Genomic DNA, 19,860 nt, shown 5'->3' with positions numbered 1-19,860 from the left:
TACAGCATCCCGCACAGGTCTCTCGTCCTGGCTGCTGACGAGAGCTTTGTCAGAAACGCACAGTTTCAGCCCGCTGGCACAGCGGCGTCGTGCAGACCAGGCTTGCTGAAAAAAATCCTCGATTTAAAGGTTTAACTGCACGCAACAGAGCGAAGGGATAGCGACAGAACGTATGTATTTTTTTTTAGAATTTTTATATTATTTTTAATTATATTTTATTTTTTTTAAATTATTTTAGGTTTGTGATTGGCAACTTTGTGCCAGGTCAGGTGTTAGCAGAAATGTAAGCAAGTGGACTTAACTAGAAGGAAAAAAGATGATTGATTGATGGAATATTATTCCCATCTGTGCCCATTACAAACAGATTGAGCTTTCCAAGTCAAAAAGAAGGAAGCATTCTTAAGAACAACGATGATGAACAAGAGGAGTTAATTGATGCCAAGGATCCCTTTCAAACATGTCCTCTGGTTTATGTTTCATTGTTCATTCTGAAGAAATCTGCTGGATTTCCTTTGTCAACTCCTTTGAGGATTTTGAATACGTTTATTCATCATCTTCTCTGTTCAGGACTAAAAAGGTTCAAATCCTTCAGCCTGTCAGCGTAGGAACTGAACCTTTTTAGTCTTTCAAGTCTTTTTCTTAAAGGGCGGAACTCTGTGGCTCAGGATGGAAGGTTGCCGGTTCGTATCCCGCGGCCGGCAGAGGAATCCTACTCCGTTGGGCCCCTGAGCAAGGCCCTTAACCCCAGCTGCTCCAGGGGTGCCGCATAAATGGCTGACCCTGCGCTCTGACCCCCAGCTTCTCTCCCTGTCTGTGTGTCTCATGGAGAGCAAGCTGGGGTATGCGAAAAGACAAATTCCTAATACAAGAAATTGTATATGGCCAATAAAGTGGTGTCATCTCAAACTGAAATGGAACGGAGTACACACTACACTACGAAAGTATTGTGTGGTGAAACTATTACAATGACGTGCTTTAAGTTATTTTTAAAACTTGAAACTTCATATACAAAAAAGTCTAAAGTAAGCAGATCAAGGTGATTCCGTGCCCAGACGGAAAGAAAACCAGCAGACGAAAATCCTTCAGGACCTGGATTCCTATAGGACAAGTTTAATGGTTAATAAGACAGCTACAGAATTACGAAGAGTAAAAAGGCCTAAAAACCTAGGCAGTAGTGCATAGTGCATAATTCCTTCTCACTCCAAAGGATCACGAAGCCTTGGACATATAGAAGGGGATCCCACTTCTTCCACCAGTAGGCGATGAGATTCTGGGCACCAGAAGACGCAGCAGAAGGGCTGTGTTGTGTCCACAGCCCGCGGAGAGAACACACTACACGGAAAGGATCATCACAAGCCAAGTACTCTCCGATAATTTTATTCATAATTTTAATATAAACAGTTAATTATTGAATAATTTACACACAGCAAGATTTATTTTCATTTCATTCCAACATGTTCTGTACATGTCACTGCTTGGTTCTGCTCGAAAACGTAGAAAAAAATTTGTCAAGCGATAATTAATCATGGCGGTTTTTGATCCTGTATATATATGTATATATGCACGCACATACATATACATATATATATAAGTTAAACAAGAAGTATCCTGCGAGACTACGCACATACTCTGGGACCAGCTTTGTGCACAGAGAAGAAAATAAGCAGCAAAATGATAAAAGACAGATAAAAAGTGAAACTATTGCAAACCTTAACCAATAACGCAACCACACAGGGCTTGAAGCCCATTGCTATACACGTGTAAACTGGAGCAGACCACTGAGAATACCAGGTGACCAAGCGCCCTGATCACTACAGCACTACAGACACTGGCCTGCTGCCGGATCACACTGTCAGGCTCAGGCAGTACTCATTACAGGTTTAATAAGGACACAGCCATGGCTAGATTAAGCATGATCTGTCACACACCCTTACTGCAATGACACTACTCTGCCCTCGTTCAGACTGTAGCATTTCACAAGAAATATGTTTCTGTTGAAACAGACCATTCAGTTGAAATAGCAGTATATTTTAGCGAAATACCCAATATGCACAGCTGTTAAATTCACAAACCAATAAGACATTGTGCTTAACACACTGGAAACATTTTTTCATAATTTACATTGAACCCATAAGAAGTATATTTACAACAAGCATTTCAAGTGTATATACTGGATATACACCAGTGTGTTTGCATAATTTCATTTAAGTATGTGTTTATAGAGTAACTCAAGGGCCACCATTAATATCAAAACCTCCAAGTTCAGTTGGGGAGAAACCTCAAAGTTTTGATACTTCTGGTTAAGGTCTCACTGGTACGTAATGTATTTTTTAACTTTTTAAAAAAAAAGGTGGTCTTGTTCCAGTTTCACATGTAAAAACGTTGTAAACCTTTTCAGGAATCAAGTCTTGGGATTGAGGAGTATTGTAACCATTTTGTTTTTGCTGTAAATTCGCATAAGAACTTGAATCCTGGACGATTTGACAAAGAGCGGTTGGATATTTGCTTTCTGGAAAACAAATTCAGAATCTGTGATCTTTCAACGTGGGATAAGTGCTTACAAACGCGAGGAAGAAGGTACCATACTCCTTGCACAGGTAACTGTTCCACCAAATTCTGCTGTTACCTTTTTTTCCCCCAGGGAGTTGAAGGAACAGTGGGGAAACACAAGCAAGGGACATCTACTTGGCTTATTTCGAAAAACTTCTATAACATCGTTAACATTGTTAAATTTAATCATGTACAAAGTCAGAAACATGTTTTACAGTCAGAAACGTACTTTAATTCGGTTTCCCTATTTTGGCTAAAAAAAAATAGAAATTAACATCTGTAAAAGTAATACTCATTTCTGAACAATAAAAGAATCCCTTGATCTCCACCTGTGCTAAAATTCTAGCTTGCTTTGTCAAGTTGTCTTTATTTGGCAGGCAGTCGTATAAAACTTGGGATCAAAGTGCTCTTTGTGGATTCTATATTTACACCATGTGGACATTTTGTCATCGAAATGCTGCCCAAAATCAAGACGGCTTCCAGTCATTACTGAACAGTGTAGATTAAGACTTGTGCTGCTGGAGATGATGGCAGGGGGTAAGATTGTGCATAAAACTTAAGTGAGGATGAAACATATCAGCTAAGTGCCAGTTAAAAGACAAAGAATTCAGAAATATCCTGGATTGGAAACACAAAGCAAGCCAGGTTAAGCCAAGTAGAGACAGATTCTGCTCCTTTTTCACCTTGAAAATCATTCACATATCCACATACAGTAACAAGGAGCCAAGCAGAAAAAAAACAAGACTACCCTACAATTGGCCTTTTTTAAGTACATATAAAGAAATCTTTTTTTTTTTTAAATCACATCTTAATACTCCAGCACTTCCGCAAACACGTTAATTCCAAAAGGAGGGATGAGTTGCACCCAATCCTGGGAATCCTGAGCGTTGGATATTCCAACTCACAGTCACAGTTTCAAATTATTTTTGCCTAGTGCTCCACATCTGTAATTTTGCAACATGTTTTTCATTACTAAGACCTACCAGTAGGTAGCAAAAAGTACGCTGGTTATTAAGAATGAGAGAAGGGCAGGAACAGGCATCGACCCAAGACTCAGCCAGACAGAGCTCCTTCTGCAGAGCCTCCTTGAAGTGCCCTGCAGCAGTTTAACCTGCGATCCTGTAGCTGTTTTTTTTTTTATGGCCCATGAGACTGTCCGGGCACAACGGTCTCAGAAATAACTTTGCTCCAGTCTTCAGCAATTAAGGGAGGCCATGCAGATTCTGACAGAGAAATCCAACCACCTCAGTGTTAAGTGCCTGGTAGCTCTTGGTATCTTCACAGTTAAAAGGCATAAATTAAAAGTCAACTAGAAAACAGACAAAAACCAAACAAGAGCGTTGCCTTTCTTGTATCGCGCATCAAAGGGCTCCTCTTGAGAGAGTCAATTTTTTCCTCCATTTTGCCAATGCAACTTTAGATGCCTAATTTTTGTCCACTGAAACATGAGTCATACAGGTGGGGGTGCATCGTGCGACACTCTACGAGATTGACCGGAGCATGATAAGTCTTTTCTTTTTTTCTGACAGTTAAGTTACTTGAAATGCTTAAAAGTGAATGCCTGGAGACTAGAAACTCCCTTTCGCTTAAAAAAAAAAAACAGGTCCCAGCAACTTTTCGCAAGCGAGAAAAAACAGAGTGGCGTTTGGCTCACTCTGCGTTGGTCAGCGTGGCACGACGCACCCTGGTTCAGTGACGTGATCTGCCCCCCCCGCCCCCCACCCTTCCGTGTGGCAAAAATAAATGGACTTATTCATTTCCGTGATGTATGGCTTCCAGTTCTAACAAAACTCTTGACAAGAGGGGTATGGCCACTCGTGCCCTTCTCCAGCGTTCGGGGCAGGTGAGCCGTTCGTGACGTGAACGGAGCGTATTGACGATGGGGCAGATGGGAGCAGCTGGGGAGCTGCTTTAATTTGGATCACTCCGATTGATCTCTAAGGGGCTGGGGGGGGGGGGGGGGGGAGTCCTGGCAATACCCCGAAGGCAGCGTGCTCCCACGTCCGCACACCGTGCGGCCTGCAGCCCGTCGTTTCGGAAGGACCTCCGGAGAGCACGTGGAGACCACGTCGTAGTGTTACACGCGGCCCGCGGGGGGGAACAGCGAGACCGTTTCGAATCCCCCCCCCCGGCGCTGCAAACTAGCGCGGCCCAGGCCCGCTCTCCGAGCTGGAAGCGGCACGCCGCTTAAACTGGGGAAGTTTAAACCCAGAGGCGCAGCCTCATGACTCCTCAGCTCACAGAGACGGCCCCGGCACCAGGACTGCCAAGGACCATCTGGGCCAGCGCAGCGAGACAGCACAACGCCCGTGGCCTTTCCGCGGCAGAACCGGAGATGATCGTCCGGCAATGGGGAAGGGGATATCGAGACAAGCGCAGGAGTCGGGATGGACCTTTTTGTTTTTCGGGCACTCTGTACAGATGGACAACCGCGCTGTAGCAGCCCTGTAATGAAACTTACAAACCCTGATGGTGTGTCTGGGGACTCCTGTGTACTGTGGCTTCACATCTTTGCTACACAAGACGAGCGGGTTATTATGCAACCTCTATGCACGTGTTTTTTTTTGGTTGGGGATAGGGAAAGAGGGTTTAAAAGAACAAAACCGTATAGTGCGCTTAAAAAAAATCATACCAACAAGACAACACCTTAGCCAGACTATGCACACATCAAATTAACGTTTTATTTAATTACTGTATAAATACATGTAATTCCAGGCTTTCTAATACTGCCCCTTGGCAAATTTCAACAAGTTACCAAGCATCTTAAAATGCTGCCCCTTGGCTCTGTTCTTTTGCATTTCCTGTGCTTAAAAGCCATCATAACCGCCCCACAGAGCATTCCAAAAGAATACTCTTCTTAAGCATGAGCCAAGCAGAAAATAGCATCAGAAATTAGCAATGTTTGTTTTAAAAAGTTTGGCAACGTTCATCACAGATAATTAGTACGTGTTAGGACAAAACAAAAGCAGAAGTAACAGCAAACGCAACAGGAAAGTGAAACTACTTGATTTTTCATAGTGCTTTCCAAGGACAGATGAAACCTTTTATGATCCAGAGAACAGGACCTTAGTGGACAGGAGAATGTTTGCACCATTACAGCAATAACAGCTCACATTGCAAAAAAAAAGTTAAATCGATATAGGACTCATTTTGCTAAAGTTACCAGCTTAAGGGGTAAACATGATCATTTTTACGACTTAAGCCCCTACCCTCTCCCTCTTCTTTTGAAAGGACTGCGAAGAGTTCCAGTGTGCTTAAAAGAAACCTGTCCGAGGCCTGACTATTTCAAGCATTTCCCCTAGCAATCTTCTGATGGGACCAAGCTTTCATCAGCTCCTCGCTTAAAACTCCCAAACCAGTAGGTATAGATAGTATCACCATCCACCCCCCCACCCCCCCCAGAAAAAAACCTACATCTGGAGAGAGCTTCAGAGCGAGGAGCTGCTCTCTGATGGCCTCTTCGCAGTGCTGTTCGTCCAGGGCAGCAACAGAGCCCCACAGCTGGACCTCTCTGTGTTTACAGAAGACCTCGATCGGAATACTGTGAGACGCCACAAGAGACGCTTTGCGCTTCTACTGTATTTTCACAACTTCCTTACAACACGCTGAGGTAGACTGTGCTGAGACAGAAACTAAAAATTCATCGCACGACCTCCCCCTCTCTCCATCGCTCCTCCTTACTTTATAAAAAAATGCACATGCTTTATACCTTTTTAAAACTTTTTTCTAGTTTTTTTTATATTTTAATATAATGCAAACTGGGTTTGTACAGTGATTTCTATCGTATTAAAATAAATAAAATATTAATTTGTCTTTCCAAATATAAGACAATCCTCTGAATTACAAAATCGTGAGAACTTTCTTTTTAAATTTTTTGTGTTGTAGTGTAAGAAGAGCTGCAAGGGTGTTTCTTTAGAGTGAAAAGCTTTTTTCTTCTTAATCTTTTGAACTAAAACTAGGCACCATACACGATAAAATTATCATTACACATTATTTACAAAGCCATAGAACAAAAAAAATGAATTGTGTATTACCTCTGTACCTGTGGCCCTGAAACTTGCTCTGTCCACAAAGTGCAGTAGACATGATCTTTTGCTTCCAAAATAATGACAATTTGTTTCTTAAAAAAGAAAAAGTAGCCAGTTCAGAAATTTATTAAACCATAGCTCTCACACACTGAAGTCAGGCTTGCTTCTCAGGGAACAGTGCCTCAAAAGAAAAAGACTACTTTTCTCACATCACTTCCATCTCTTATTGTTCGGACAGCTGCAAGAACACTTGAGGTTCTCTGATGAGAAACTAGGCTCAGCTTTCTCAAACACTGTATTGGAGACATCAACGTAGTAAGCCTCCAATTTGAGCAAATCGGTGAATTCTTTTGTGAAAGAGCTCCCAACCACATTGCACTTGAGTTATGGTTCAATAAATCAGCCTGGCAAATGGCTTGTTACATTAAAGGTTTCTCTCGATATCCCTCTGTGGACAGGTAGCTAAAATTTGCAAGCCATATCTGCAAATTCATCAAGCCAATGTTGCAGTATCAACCTTACGACAGGACACAAACACAACCCAGGTACAGTATTTCCAATCTGTGCTTTGCATGGTGCAAAAGAGGAATTTCTTTACTATCACACCCCTCCATGTACCCATCCCCAGCTGGTGAAATTCCACTTGTGAGCAGTTGACATTACAACTCCCTCCTGGATATCGAGAAAAGTCCTCTATTACAGATGAAAGGTATCACAATACATTTTTCAAAGCTCTTTGCAGGAAGGATGTTTACCTCAAAGACAGATTAACCCAAATCTAGTAGGAGGCATAAACCCACTCAATTAATATATATATATAAATAAGATACGTTTACATAAATGTCTCTTTTAAACACAAAAAAGAAAGAAAAGCTTGCAGTCGGTACATCCCTCAATAGTTGAAGAGCCCCTTAACATGAGAAAGGCACAATTCAGAGGCTGCTGTATTTACACACTTCCCAAGAAAAATACACTGTGTCAATCAAGTCTGCTGCGCAATGCCAACATCGCTGCAAACAAAACAAAAAAAAAGATGGCTCAAATTGCTGATTAACGAAAATTACATTCAATTCCCCTTAGCTCCTGTGCATTTCCCTCTAAGCCTGTCCCTTCTTCATGGTGAAACTTAGTGATGGACAGATACTGCCCTCCAGAAAAGTAAAGCTTATGATTAAATAAAAATGTACTCTGTTGCCTTGTTGGAACACCTGCGGTTTTCAGTGGAAATCCTAAATGGCAATTTTGTTTGCAAAGATTGGATCACCAGATACAGTATTTGTAGCCACATTACGGACTTACAGTATGCTTTTTACATGCTTACGTGTCGATCAAGTCACAGTTCCCAGACAAATCATCTGCATTTGGTAAAAATTCAAAGGAATGTCTTTCTGTCTGTAAAGGTCTATAGGAACATGCCTGAATGTGCCTATGGCTCAGCTTTTGTTCCTTGCTCCAGATTAATTTCTACAGGTTTCCTACAGATTTCCACAGAAAAACACAGGCTTCTAAAGGAAAACAGCAAAGATGTGACAGGTGGGTCCTTTTCTCTTCTGCAAGAGGGAGACTGTACATAGCCTGGCATGCACCCTGTCACTGTTGTGTTGTTCGAATGACATTTCAAATGTCATTCCTTTGTTTCTGTGAGCACCAAAGCCTTAATCGGAGGCCGACAATACGCGGGCGTCGTGAAATGTGGGCCGAGAGAGAAACGGGAAGAGAAAGAAAGTGCAGGTTAGCAAGAGAGCGACAAACATTTTGAACCTGAGGTATGTAGTGTAACTGTGTTTCGATATTTCTTTCAGCGGCTCCCCGAGAGAGCGAGAAGCAGGAGCAAACCAGTGGCGCCATCTGACGAGAGGTACAAAAAAATAATCTGGCATTTCGGAACCGGCGGGGACAGACCTGACAGGGAATTAACCAGGCAGACAGACACAAACTGGCAGAAAGAGGAGGAAAATGAACAGAGTCCAGACGGTTCAAACTCAATCACATTTGCAGCAGGTGAGAAAGTGGGAGGGGGGGGGGGCAATTCTACATTTTTTCCTGCCCTCCTGTCTGACCAGTGTAGTGTAGCAGCAGTGAGAAGGAGAGAGCAAGTGGAACACAGACAAACGCAAAGTCCTGGAATGTCAGACCTCAGAAAAAGTGCTGCACCCTCCCACCTGCCCTGATCCTGTGGGGGGGGGTCAGGTGATACAGCAGGCACTGACAGAGCTCCCCGCAACACAGCGGTCTCATGTCAGCCCATCTGCCCCAACATAAGGTCTCACAACCCTCTGTAAGCCTCCAGGTCAGCAGGAGCTTCTTAAACACCTAACACCCCATCCCACCCCCTGTGAGCTGCGTGCACAGACCAAGCAATGAGCAGCTTTTTGAGGGATTGGCCAGGAAAAAGACCCTTCCTCCCCCAGTGGCTGACAATCATCAACATTTCAGGGTGGAAATGTGTCTTGTCCTTGTCAGGGGTGATCCAAAGAAATGAGGAGACACAAAAAGGCACCATCATTGCCTACCTCAATGTGAGCGATACAGCTTAAACCTGATCACCGAGAGCCTGGGATGCTACAGAACAGTTTGAACTGAGCTCTAAGAGGGCAATAGGGCTCTCTAAGTGGGTGTAGCACTTTCTCCAACATCTGTAAAAACAGCGGTCAACGATAACGAGGTACTGACGGCGCCTCGGTCAAATTATTAGTGAAGTGCTACAGGAGCTGAGCTTTTCACAGGAACACAACCCCGTACTTCCTCACCAAACTGTCCGACGAGAGCTTAGCCAGTCAACTGGAGCTTGCAAGTAAAAAAGGCCATGGGCTGCCTAACTGGATATCTCAACGTTAAGACCAAATAAAATCTCAATCTCATGCACTGCTGTGTAAAACATGAAAAACAACTTGCCCTGTAGCTACTTAATGGGATAAGCACGTCTAACTGCTCTTAATGCAATGCTAGCCAGCACCAGTGCAGGTTCATCACTAGTTAAAAAGCAAAACAGCCCAATTTGTTCGTTTTCAAGACTTTGAAGTAAATAGTCCATGCAGACTAACAGAGGGAATTCCAGAACAGCAGTGTGATTCTGTGCAGGAAAACGAGCTCGCCGGTGAACTCTCTGTGAAGGGGGTTCGGGTTTTAGCTGAAAGTGAAGATTTTATTTGGTCTTAAACAAAAACATGTGCTCTGGAAGCTAAGGAGCAGCCCAAGAACCCAACACATGCTGACCCTGTGCACAGGCTTGGAAACAGACGGTAATCTGCAGGCGTCCAAGGTTCAAAGAATAATTAGTGTGACTTCTGAATTGGGAACAATACAAAGAGAGAGAGAAATGTAAAAACACCTCTAAGATCAGCAAAGCCTCTGTGATAAAAACACCAAAATATCAACTATGTACAAAAAAACAATATATATATGATCTTCTATACCCACAAAAAATATATATCAAAGCAGCAGCTATTGGTCAATCCGAGGAACTCTTTTGTCCATTCTTTAAAAAAAAAAACTTTTAAATATCCTTCAGCCGTAACGCGAGAAAAACACAAATGAAATGGAAAAGAAAAAAAACTGAAAAAACATCAACGATTCAAGGGCTCTGAGTGAAGTTTGGAATTCTGCATAAAAATATAACAGGACAAACAGGCCAACAAAAAAGTTCCTCAAAAAGTAGATGATATTTGTTCTAAGAGACAGTTTATGCCATCCCACAGTTCCAAATTTTGTCATTGTTTTAAAGGAAATGAACACAAGTATTTATAGACACTTCTGTTTGTAGGGCACAGATATCAAGGCCACTTCCTCTGAAAAACGCAAACCTCGAGCTGTAAGCGAAAGGACAAGCAGGCCGAGGAGGTTATGCTCAAGCAGCCTTTCGCTAACTGGTTGGTTGAGCTTACTCTGCTCAAAGTTAATTCCACTGACCAGTCTGGAAACTTGGCAATTGTGGGGGAAAAAAAAAAAAACGCATGAAGAAAGAAGTCGAGAAGGTGACGCGGATGATTAAAAGGTAAAACGTATGGTGTCATCGTGCTGTAGTAGCTAAGAGAGGGAGAGAAAAAAAAATGAAAAAAGTCCTGAGATCTGTTGTAGGGCCTCTGTAAAACAATAATGATAAAATAATTATAAATGAGTAAAACTTGAAGAGGAAATGTTAGGAAGGGCTGGATCTGGGTAAGGATAAGATACGGCCATTTTTCTTGCCACCGTTCATGTGTGTGTAGGGCACGTGCTCCTCGTAGTTGCCCCTCAGACCCATCGACGGCCCATTGTCCCTGCCGAGGCTCTCCTCTCTCTGGGAGTAAGAGGAGGGATCCAAGGGGATGCTCTCCATGTTCTCGAAGTCCATGTCGAACTCCTCGGTCTCGGGAGGCTTGTTCTCCTCGCTGTAGAAGAAGGACACCTCCTGGAAACTGGGGTGAAGGTCGTCCTTCAGCATCTCGATGATCTCGTGGAACGTGGGCCGCATCTTGGGGTTGTACTGCCAGCACATCTGCATCAGGTTGTGTCTGCAGGGCAGAGCCGTGCGAGAAAGGGCAGAGGAAAGTGAGCATGCATCTCCCAGGTCTCTTTCGGCTTTTTTCAAACAGGCTGCATTTTGTTCAAATCGATGAAACGGCAAGCTCTGATTTGAGATTAAAGCCACAGCAGTTTGATGATGAAGGAATGCAGGAAAGCAGAAGTTGAAATTTTGTGGAAGAGAGCAAGGAGACAGACCACACAGAGATTTGCAGAAGGAATATCTTCTAACATCCTTCAGCTGTGGTATACTGCTGCAGAATGGACATGCTTATTTTAACAAAGGCTCATGCGCAGCATAGAGCAACCAAGCTTAAAGGGTAAACATGTAAAGACCGTATTTCCCCCAGAGACTGACCATCCTATCAGAAAAGAAGTGCTTTAAATTAAAAAAGTAAAGCACTTTTCTGATCGCTCCGTTGAGTGCTAAAAGGCCGTTAATTTTCTCCTTACCAATCATTTCTCCTTTTGAATCTCCCAATAAAACATTGATGAGAAAGAAACAGAATCAATAATGAAATGCACTCACAGTCTTTCTGCGCAGTTGTCTGGTCGGTCCAGATACCCTCCATCCATGACGAATTTGAGGACCTGCTCGTTCGACAGCCCCTGGTAGGGCTGCTCAGCCAGGGTGCTGATCTCCCACAGCACCACACCAAACGACCTGGAACAGGCAACACACAGGTGGTGAGGAGTAGTGCTCCTAGCTTTGCTAATAGCTCCGGCACGCATGCAAATCCCCTCTTAAAACAGATGGACATTCGCCGACTCTGACAAAGAATTACCATGTGGAGTAAAACTGAAATATGCATGTAGGAAAAGCCGAGTGCTATTACAAAGGAATCCTCAATTTATGGGTGGGGTCTATCAGATTTTCTCTTCTTCCAGTGGTGCATATGCCAGCCTTCTGCAAAGTCACCTGCCTGAACGGAGCTGTGGATGCAGGTCCGGCCAAGCCCTCTAAACCCGATGCCTGGTGGCAGCCCGGGCTGTGCATTTTAACAAGGCAGGGGGTGACCTGTGAGAATGATGGAGAGACACCGACATCCGCGCCCCCACCTCCACGCTCTGGAAGGGAGGGAAGACTCACCAGCAGTCCGAATGAGCTGTGAAGACCCCGTCCTTCAGGGACTCAGGAGCCATCCACCTGACTGGGAGCAAGCCCTTCCCACCTTTACGGTAATAATCCGTTTCATAGATGTCCCGCGTCATGCCGAAGTCTGAAACATTCAGAAAACAAAAGAATGCAGAGCTGCATTGGGTTGCTGGTCATACTTAGCAGTAAGAGAGTAAGGTTTGGACAGGCAGTATCAGTGGGAGCCAGAAAGGAGTTATCAGAAAGAATGCAATCGTTGTGTACGGGATCTGCTATACCCATGCGGCTTGTCTTTTTTTATTTCAAGACAAAGAAAGGATCCAGCTCAAATGATGGATCCAGTCCAATTTATCTTGCATAACCCTTACAACAGGTTCAATGTGCAACATATTAAGAGTGCTGTCTCAGTTGCAATGTATCTGTGTTTTTCCAGGAGTCTACTGTTCCCAGAAGGCATACATCACCGAGGCAGTCCCCTCATCATCAGAGGGCATTCAGAGTGTTTGCAGACGAGGCCATTCGACAGTACCTCCAATTTTCACAGTGAAGTCCTCTGCCACCATGCAGTTTCTTGCTGCTAGGTCCCTGTGCACGAACTTCTTGGCATTCAGGTATGCCATGCCATCCGCAATTTCTGCTGCCATCTGAATCATCTCCTTCAGAGTGGGCGGAGGGCGGCCAGGGTTATTCTGCACAGACAAGAATAGAGATCCAAAATCAAAATTGTTTTTTTGCTCTGAAGGACAGACGCGCCGATAATTTCAACCAAGCCAGGACACAAGGCCACAGCAGGACTGTGGCCTGCACAGCTGAAGACCTTGCTTTCGCAGATCTACACTAAATCCAAAAGTTAACCAGGAAAAATGCTTCAGGACTGACATTTCAAACAAGGACCTGAGGACACGAGTGGACAACGAGGGTGTGAACTTAGGACCGATAGCATTGCACAAAGGAATGTGAACGTCTGGGAAAGGAAAGCCACGCTTTCAACACAGATTCCACTGGTTCCTTCAAGAAAGAGCTGAATGAGAAAACTGAGAAAATAAAAGAATGCACAGCTGCATTGGATTGCTTGACACAAGCTCTGAACAGTAAGAGAGTCAGTAGCGACAGTCAGAGGAAGCCAGACAGGAATTACTGGGAAGGATGAATGCATCAATGAGATAATTGGATTAATGAGCTACTGGCAACAAAATGAGCAGGATGGCCAGAACAGCCTGCTCTCACCTGCACCCTGTTTTGCAATCTCGTGTTCTGTTTTTCTCAAGAGACGCCAGTCTTTTCTGTAGAGCCACACACTACACAGAACCCCTGCTGTAAAGCAGGTGTCGGTCATACCTCAGCATCAGGCCGCAGGGAGCGCAGGTAGCTCTTCAGATCTCCGTGGGTCATCAACTCCATCACCACCAGCGTTGGCTGCCCCTTGGACACCACTCCCAGCAGACGTACCTACAGCGGCAGAGAGCCCATTACCACCCCCGAAGGTTCTCCTCTTACCCACCCGTCTCCCTCTTCGCTGTTTAGAGCCTTAGTGAAGGAAAGGGTTCTTCCAACAAACTGTCTTTAAAGTGCCAAAATCCCACAGCAACAGGCTCTGAAATCAACAGAGACACCCGCGCTTCTCTGACAACCCTTTGTTCTGTCTGGCATACGTTTGTATCAGAAGTTGCAACTATATATTACCATCATAATAAGGGAAGCACTATTACTTTCAATTAACTAAAATTAAGGATGCTTTTGGGAAGGCTGTGCACATAAATTAAAGTTGGAGAGATTTTATATTTTCATTAATTATGGTAAACTGTGTCCTACAGGTAAGGCTAAAGCTAAGCCTTAACTTACTTTCTCTGGTATATTTTAAATGTTAAGAAAATGGTAAGGCATTGACATTAATTTAACACACAATTACTTAAGAATATAATATTAACTTATGATAAAAAGAAGCGTTGCCTATTAAATAGCTTATCAAACAGCTGCCAGAAGAAAGAAAGGCAAAGTGCCTGCTTCCTGCTCTTACCACGTGGTGGCAGCTGAAGGACTTCATGACCGAGGCCTCGTTGAGGAACTCGATGCGCTCCCGCAGGCTGGCCGACTCGTTAACCGTCTTCACCGCCACCCTGGTCTCAGGCTCCCCCTTCACGATCTCCTTGGCGATGCCCTCGTACACCATCCCGAAGGAGCCCTGGCCCAGCTCTCGGAGAACGTCGATCTTCTCCCGCGGGACCTCCCACTCGTCCGGCACGTACACTGCAAGCAACGGGAGACGCGCACGCCGTTTCAGCCGGGCCCCACAATCCCCCAGGGGTCGCACAGCCGAATCGCGCAATGCAAAAACAGAGGCCATTTCAGAGCCAGTGTCTGGGCTTGTCACAATGAAGATGTGCCAACACTTGTCAATTTTCTCGGCATGGCGTCAAATTACATGGAAAACCTGAAAGCACTGAATGATAACAACCCTGTTTAGAATTCAGCTCTATTTATAGGCCATCAATTCTCTACCACAGCCTTTTTCAAACAGGAAAAGAACAGTGAAGAACCTCAATTCATGACAACGGGTGGCCTTACCGTCGTTGGCACTCAGATATTCTGGGTTGGAGGAAGCGTAGAGAGGTCCAGTGGGTCCCTCAGTTTGTCTGGAACAGGAAAAGCAACATTTTGTCAGGTCCAGCCGCTACTGCAGCTCCTCGTCCCAAACGAGGTGGGAAAAGGAAAGACTAGGGCTCGAGCCTTCTCCATGTAAAGGTGTCTCCAGTTCAACCAAACTCTGCCCGCCCCACTGTCTGGCTTGCTACCGCCAAAAAGCAGGCAAACACACCCCAGTCTCCAGTCAGATTAGTATGTCAGTGGAAATAGAATTAACTCTGCATCCCTCCTTTTTCATTGATTACTGATACACTGCTGTGTGCAGAGCTCTGTTTTGTGGATGTGAGAGGACAGCCACCTTGGACAGCTGTGATCAATCCAAAAGATCACCAGCACCCAGAACAAAAGGGCTTCAGGTTCTGAAGCACATGGGGACTGCAGTCTGTCTGCGTGATGTTCAAAACCAAAGACAATCTACCAGGAAATGGTCTTGCGTAGAGGCAATCCATGTGCTTGGAACCCACAAAACAGAGTGCTGCACACACCAGTGGATCAGTTATTAATGCAACACCAGGGCTGCAAAGTTAATCACATTTCCCCTGACACACCAATCTGACTGAAGTCTGGGATGGGGAAGGATGTGAGAAGGGGCTCCCCACTGATGGTGGTGGGGTACACATAACTGCACGTTGAGAGTCTGAATTGCTATAAAGCAAAGACTTTCCTAGGACAGATCCAAATTCATCCTTCCCTGCCCCCCCATTTAAAAAGGTTTTAAAATGGGATTTTTGGGCAACCCTGCTCATCACTGACATATGAAAACCGAAGGAAACTTATGCGACAGGACCGGGTGATCTCGCCTCCCCCTTGCCCTTCAACATTCTGCAGCTCCTTTGGCTACTACCCACAATTCTAGACAAGCCCTGCAAATGAGAAGAGGTCTGAAAGCACTCACTTCTTCCTCACCACCATGAAGACCGCGCCAGCCACAACAAGAATGAGGACAATGCAGATCACAGAGCCGATGGCAATCTTCATAACGCTGGATGGATCTCCTGGGAACAGGTGTAAGCCAGGAATCATGAAACCACAAAACACTCACAAGTGACAGAGCCCCTCTCAAAGAAGCTAGCTTAAACCTGGGGAACTGCAGTTGACCGTGGAAGAGGTGAAAGACACAGGAAGGGAGTGTTCGGGAAAATCGTCAAGGTAATACTCCTAATTTAGAACTGTTTTTCAAGGCAGTGCTTCCATATTTTTTTTCCCGAACCATAAATATCTGGTTGCTCTCAAAGAAATAGTTCAACACAAGACTCACTGGGGTCCTGAACGTAGAAATACGTCGGCTCTGTCCATGACCCATTCCCTGCCAGAGACGTGGCACGAATCCGGACAGAGTAGTTCCCAGGGTGCAGAACTCTCAGTTTACAGCCTTGATCAACAGAATAGCTTTTCCTGGACACGCAGTGATGCAACTCCTGGAAATGGAATTGGGAGAAGTGTTTAATCCACATTGATTAAGCTCTATCTTTACCAGAGATTCAAGTGGTAACGCTATATTATGGGTAACTCATAATTATCTGATTAGAAATAGAAGAAGATAAATACAGTCGTCTAGGGTCCCTTATGATTTCACCTCTAGGTTTTGTCAAAAAAAATATGAACGAGCAATTTCCAAAAGAAGCTGAATTGTATCACATCAATACTGTAATTTGAGAACCTCGATAAAGATCCACAAATAACGTATATTATATAATGCTTGAAATAAGATCAGAAAAAACAACACATTCTGGAATTTCATGCATTTAAAAAAGCTAGCCAGCCTGATGAGACAGTCTGGTTCACAGGAATCTTATCACACAACCTCACATATTCAGCTGTTTTGTTTCCAGAGGCATGACTATAACTCTCCAGAATAATCCTCTATTTTAAACTGGGGTGTAATATACTTAATCCAAGCATACTTCTAAGTTTCAAGCAATTAAAACTTCTCACCACTGAAACAGAAACAAAAGTACACGTTGTCAGACAAAATCGTCACCATGACACTTGAACTACCACATGGATCAGAGGACCAGAGACAAAGTTGTATGTATACAGGTGTGAGAGACAGACCTCACCCTCCCAGGTTCGCTCTGTTCAAGCGGGAAGACAATTAATCACTAGGCCCTCCTAGAGACCTGGAAAGATATACACACACCTGTGCCAGGGCACGCTTACCTCTGAGTCTCCCAGCCTCTTGTAGTTGACCTCATACAGTATGATCATGCCATTGGGGGACTTGGGCTCCTGCCACCTGATGTGAACAGTGTTCGTCAACACTTCGTGAGTCACTTGGCCCACAATATCATCGGCCTTGTCTGTGGGACAACGAGACGCAAACCTGCTCAGGAAGAGGAATTGGCTGCAGGCAAGAAAATCTGCACAATGTCCGCGAGATGCACGCTGCCTGGGTTAAGTCGGAAATGAGTCTTAAAAGCACGACAGCTGGTTAAAAAACAAAAGTGCTAAAACCGACTGCGATTCAAAGACAAAATATTCTGATAGACGTAGCATTTTTAACTTGTTTTCTCTTGAGGCTGTGCTGGAGTGCTCTTCGATGGCCTGTCCTGAAACAACCCTGGGTTAACTGCTGAATTATACTGTATGTCATACAAACTAATAATGCTGTCCATTTCCGAACATGATTCACACGGAATAAGGATAGAAGCGATGTGCTCTTTTCCTTAAAAGAACAGACCTCTGTCAGAGAATCTTAGAATGATTTATTGTTAGGACAGCACAACTCTTAAGTACGCTGAAGTGTTTTTGAGCGAGACGGAAATGGCGTGGCCTGTGTTATTTGTAAAAAAAAAGAATTCCGATCGCAACACGACGGTCAGTGTCAGTGGGAACACTGAGGGAGGAGGGAGGAGAGAATGGCGCAAGGTCGGTACCCTCTGGCATGGTGCGGGCACTGACGTAGGCTGCCATGCTGCAGCGGGAGGGATCAGTGGGGTGGTTGCAGGCGTGGATCTCGATCTGGTAGCTGGTGAAGTGGCGCAGGCTGGAGATCACGGCGGACTCCTTGGCGTGGACGGTCAGGACCACCTTGGCGCCCTCCTCTTCCTCGGGCCCGCGGGTCGTGGAGGCGTTGGGGAGGGTAGACGGCGTGGTGAAGAACCGCTGGATGGTGCTGTTGGCCACGGCGCCCAGCGACCTCCTGCGCCTGGAGGGCCTGGGCCAACAGACAAAACAGAGGGAGTGAGAAAGGAGGGTGTGGGGGGCGCAGAAAGACGTCCGACTGCCCCAGCCGCCCGAGGCTGCGACCCTTGTAATCCCTGAACCCTGGCCTGGGGACCCACACACCTGAGCTCCTGCATAAATAACTGAACCCTTGATAGGCCAAATCGCAGGCCTAATCTGAGCTCCATTTTCAGTACTTAAACACTCAGGGGGCGTCTTTGTAACTACGGTGCTTAGGTAAAGCCGATCTCCATCCTCTGAGAAGAAAAAAACCCTGCCTAACCAAGCAACCTGCTGCTTTGATGAGAGACACATTGACCTGACACATTTCAGTGCGCTCTGCTGCAATAAAAAACCAGCAGGTGTGTGGTTCCCCGGCACCGGTGCTGAGAACCTCTTGCTTCAGCTTTTTTTTATCACGAGGTTGGGTGCATCTTCACTTCATCGGTGATTATTTCCATTCAGGTTACAAGCAAAGATTACACCAAAATTAACCCCCCAAGACCAGCATTAATAGCTGGCATATGGAACAAAGAATAACATGTTTCAATGCAATTTCTCTAAGACTAAGCGGAAGACAAAGGACCAGCGCAGAGGAAAAAACACAGAACAGAGACTTGTTACAACGTTACCATCAAAACACTGTTCTGCCTTTCCTGCACTTTCCAGCTGAGTTCCAGAGGAGCTAAATAAAATTACATGGCAAGGCATAAGGATGTCATGGCTACGTATGCAACAGTTTCTGAAAGATTATCAAACTGCTTGGAGACTTACGCTTAAGCCAAATGATTCCAAAAACAAAAATGACAGGTATTCAAAAGGTAACAAAATCTTTTGTCGTTTAATAAACAGCTCTTGTATATATATCAGGGGGAGAGCCCTTATTCTAAAGCAAATGCAAATGGATATTAATAAATAACGAAGAAGGGCTCAAACAGCACCAGAGGGCCTGGTTCTCCGAGAAACCATGTGTGGGAACGTCTCTTCGCCACTAGATGGCACCCAAGTCTATTCCAGGGAGTATCTGTTTTTTCATTCTCATGTGGAATGGATATGAGATACGGAATCCAGCACCGACAAGGAAAATGACAGCACTGGGCAAAGGTTTTTCCATGATAAAATCTCAGTCCGTAAGTATGCAGGGAAATCTATAACAGCCCATAAGCCACAAAGATAAAGGCCTAATCAAAAGTGAAAAAACAGTCCACCTCAAAAAGCTGGTCTAGATCCTGGAATTACAGAGGTTCAGTTTAAATGAGGCAAGACCTCAGACTCTTCAGTCTCCGAAACACATGGGGAAATGGATACATGGAAACAGTGGCTTCAACCCTAAAGCACATGAAATAGGTCAGAAGATCAATTAGCTGGATGTTTCTGGCACTGATCACTCGTCCCAGGTGGGATCTATGTTCAAGGGTTGCTGAACACCGCCTACCTATTTATTACTTAAACCCTGTGAACAGTGCTGCAGGTATTGAAAAGTGAAAGTCACTGCATTTCCATCCATTCTTAGAAAAAGTCACTCGTCCTCGGCAGGGGTTGCTGAAACCCAGAGCCCACCACAGCAGCATACCCTGGTCGTGATGCCGGTCCATGTCACAGGGCCTGTGTATGGATTCACACTCAGATGCGACTACACCCTGGACAGGCTGCTAGTCCATCACGGCACAGCTGACCCCAGTGAACCTTATCTGCGGGTCTTTTGTAAGGCAGGAGGTAGCGGAAGGACCTGATAAAGACCCACCAACAAACAAAAACACTTTGCACAAAGGGGTGCCCCAGGTTCGCAAAAACTCGAGACCCAAGAGCTGCGCGGCAGCTTCACCAATCACTATGCCTTCATTGCACCCGCTGAACTTCCAAGTGTAAGACAAC

The 19,860-nt window shown here is 44.8% G+C and overlaps 1 protein-coding gene across 2 annotated transcripts in view; it reads right to left on the bottom strand.

Moving 5' to 3' along the window:
- Positions 1–5,211: 5,211 nt before the first annotated feature.
- insrb (insulin receptor b) overlaps positions 5,212–19,860 on the bottom strand; it is a 101,900-nt gene continuing 87,251 nt past the window's right edge. For both annotated transcript variants that reach the window (XM_015365480.2, XM_015365481.2), the window contains 11 exons: positions 17,697–17,977; positions 16,981–17,120; positions 16,079–16,238; positions 15,716–15,815; positions 14,743–14,810; positions 14,195–14,424; positions 13,516–13,626; positions 12,707–12,866; positions 12,172–12,301; positions 11,611–11,745; positions 5,212–11,071 (listed from right to left, as the gene is read on the bottom strand). In XM_015365480.2, coding sequence (XP_015220966.1) covers positions 10,717–11,071; positions 11,611–11,745; positions 12,172–12,301; positions 12,707–12,866; positions 13,516–13,626; positions 14,195–14,424; positions 14,743–14,810; positions 15,716–15,815; positions 16,079–16,238; positions 16,981–17,120; positions 17,697–17,977 — 1,870 coding nt within the window. In that variant the 3' untranslated portion in view covers positions 5,212–10,716. The remainder of the gene's footprint in view (positions 11,072–11,610; positions 11,746–12,171; positions 12,302–12,706; positions 12,867–13,515; positions 13,627–14,194; positions 14,425–14,742; positions 14,811–15,715; positions 15,816–16,078; positions 16,239–16,980; positions 17,121–17,696; positions 17,978–19,860) is intronic.

The sequence above is a fragment of the Lepisosteus oculatus genome, chromosome 29, assembly GCF_040954835.1.
Source record: "Lepisosteus oculatus isolate fLepOcu1 chromosome 29, fLepOcu1.hap2, whole genome shotgun sequence".
In the NCBI taxonomy this organism is placed as follows: domain Eukaryota; kingdom Metazoa; phylum Chordata; class Actinopteri; order Semionotiformes; family Lepisosteidae; genus Lepisosteus; species Lepisosteus oculatus.
This window is presented reverse-complemented; position numbering and strand designations above follow the sequence as displayed.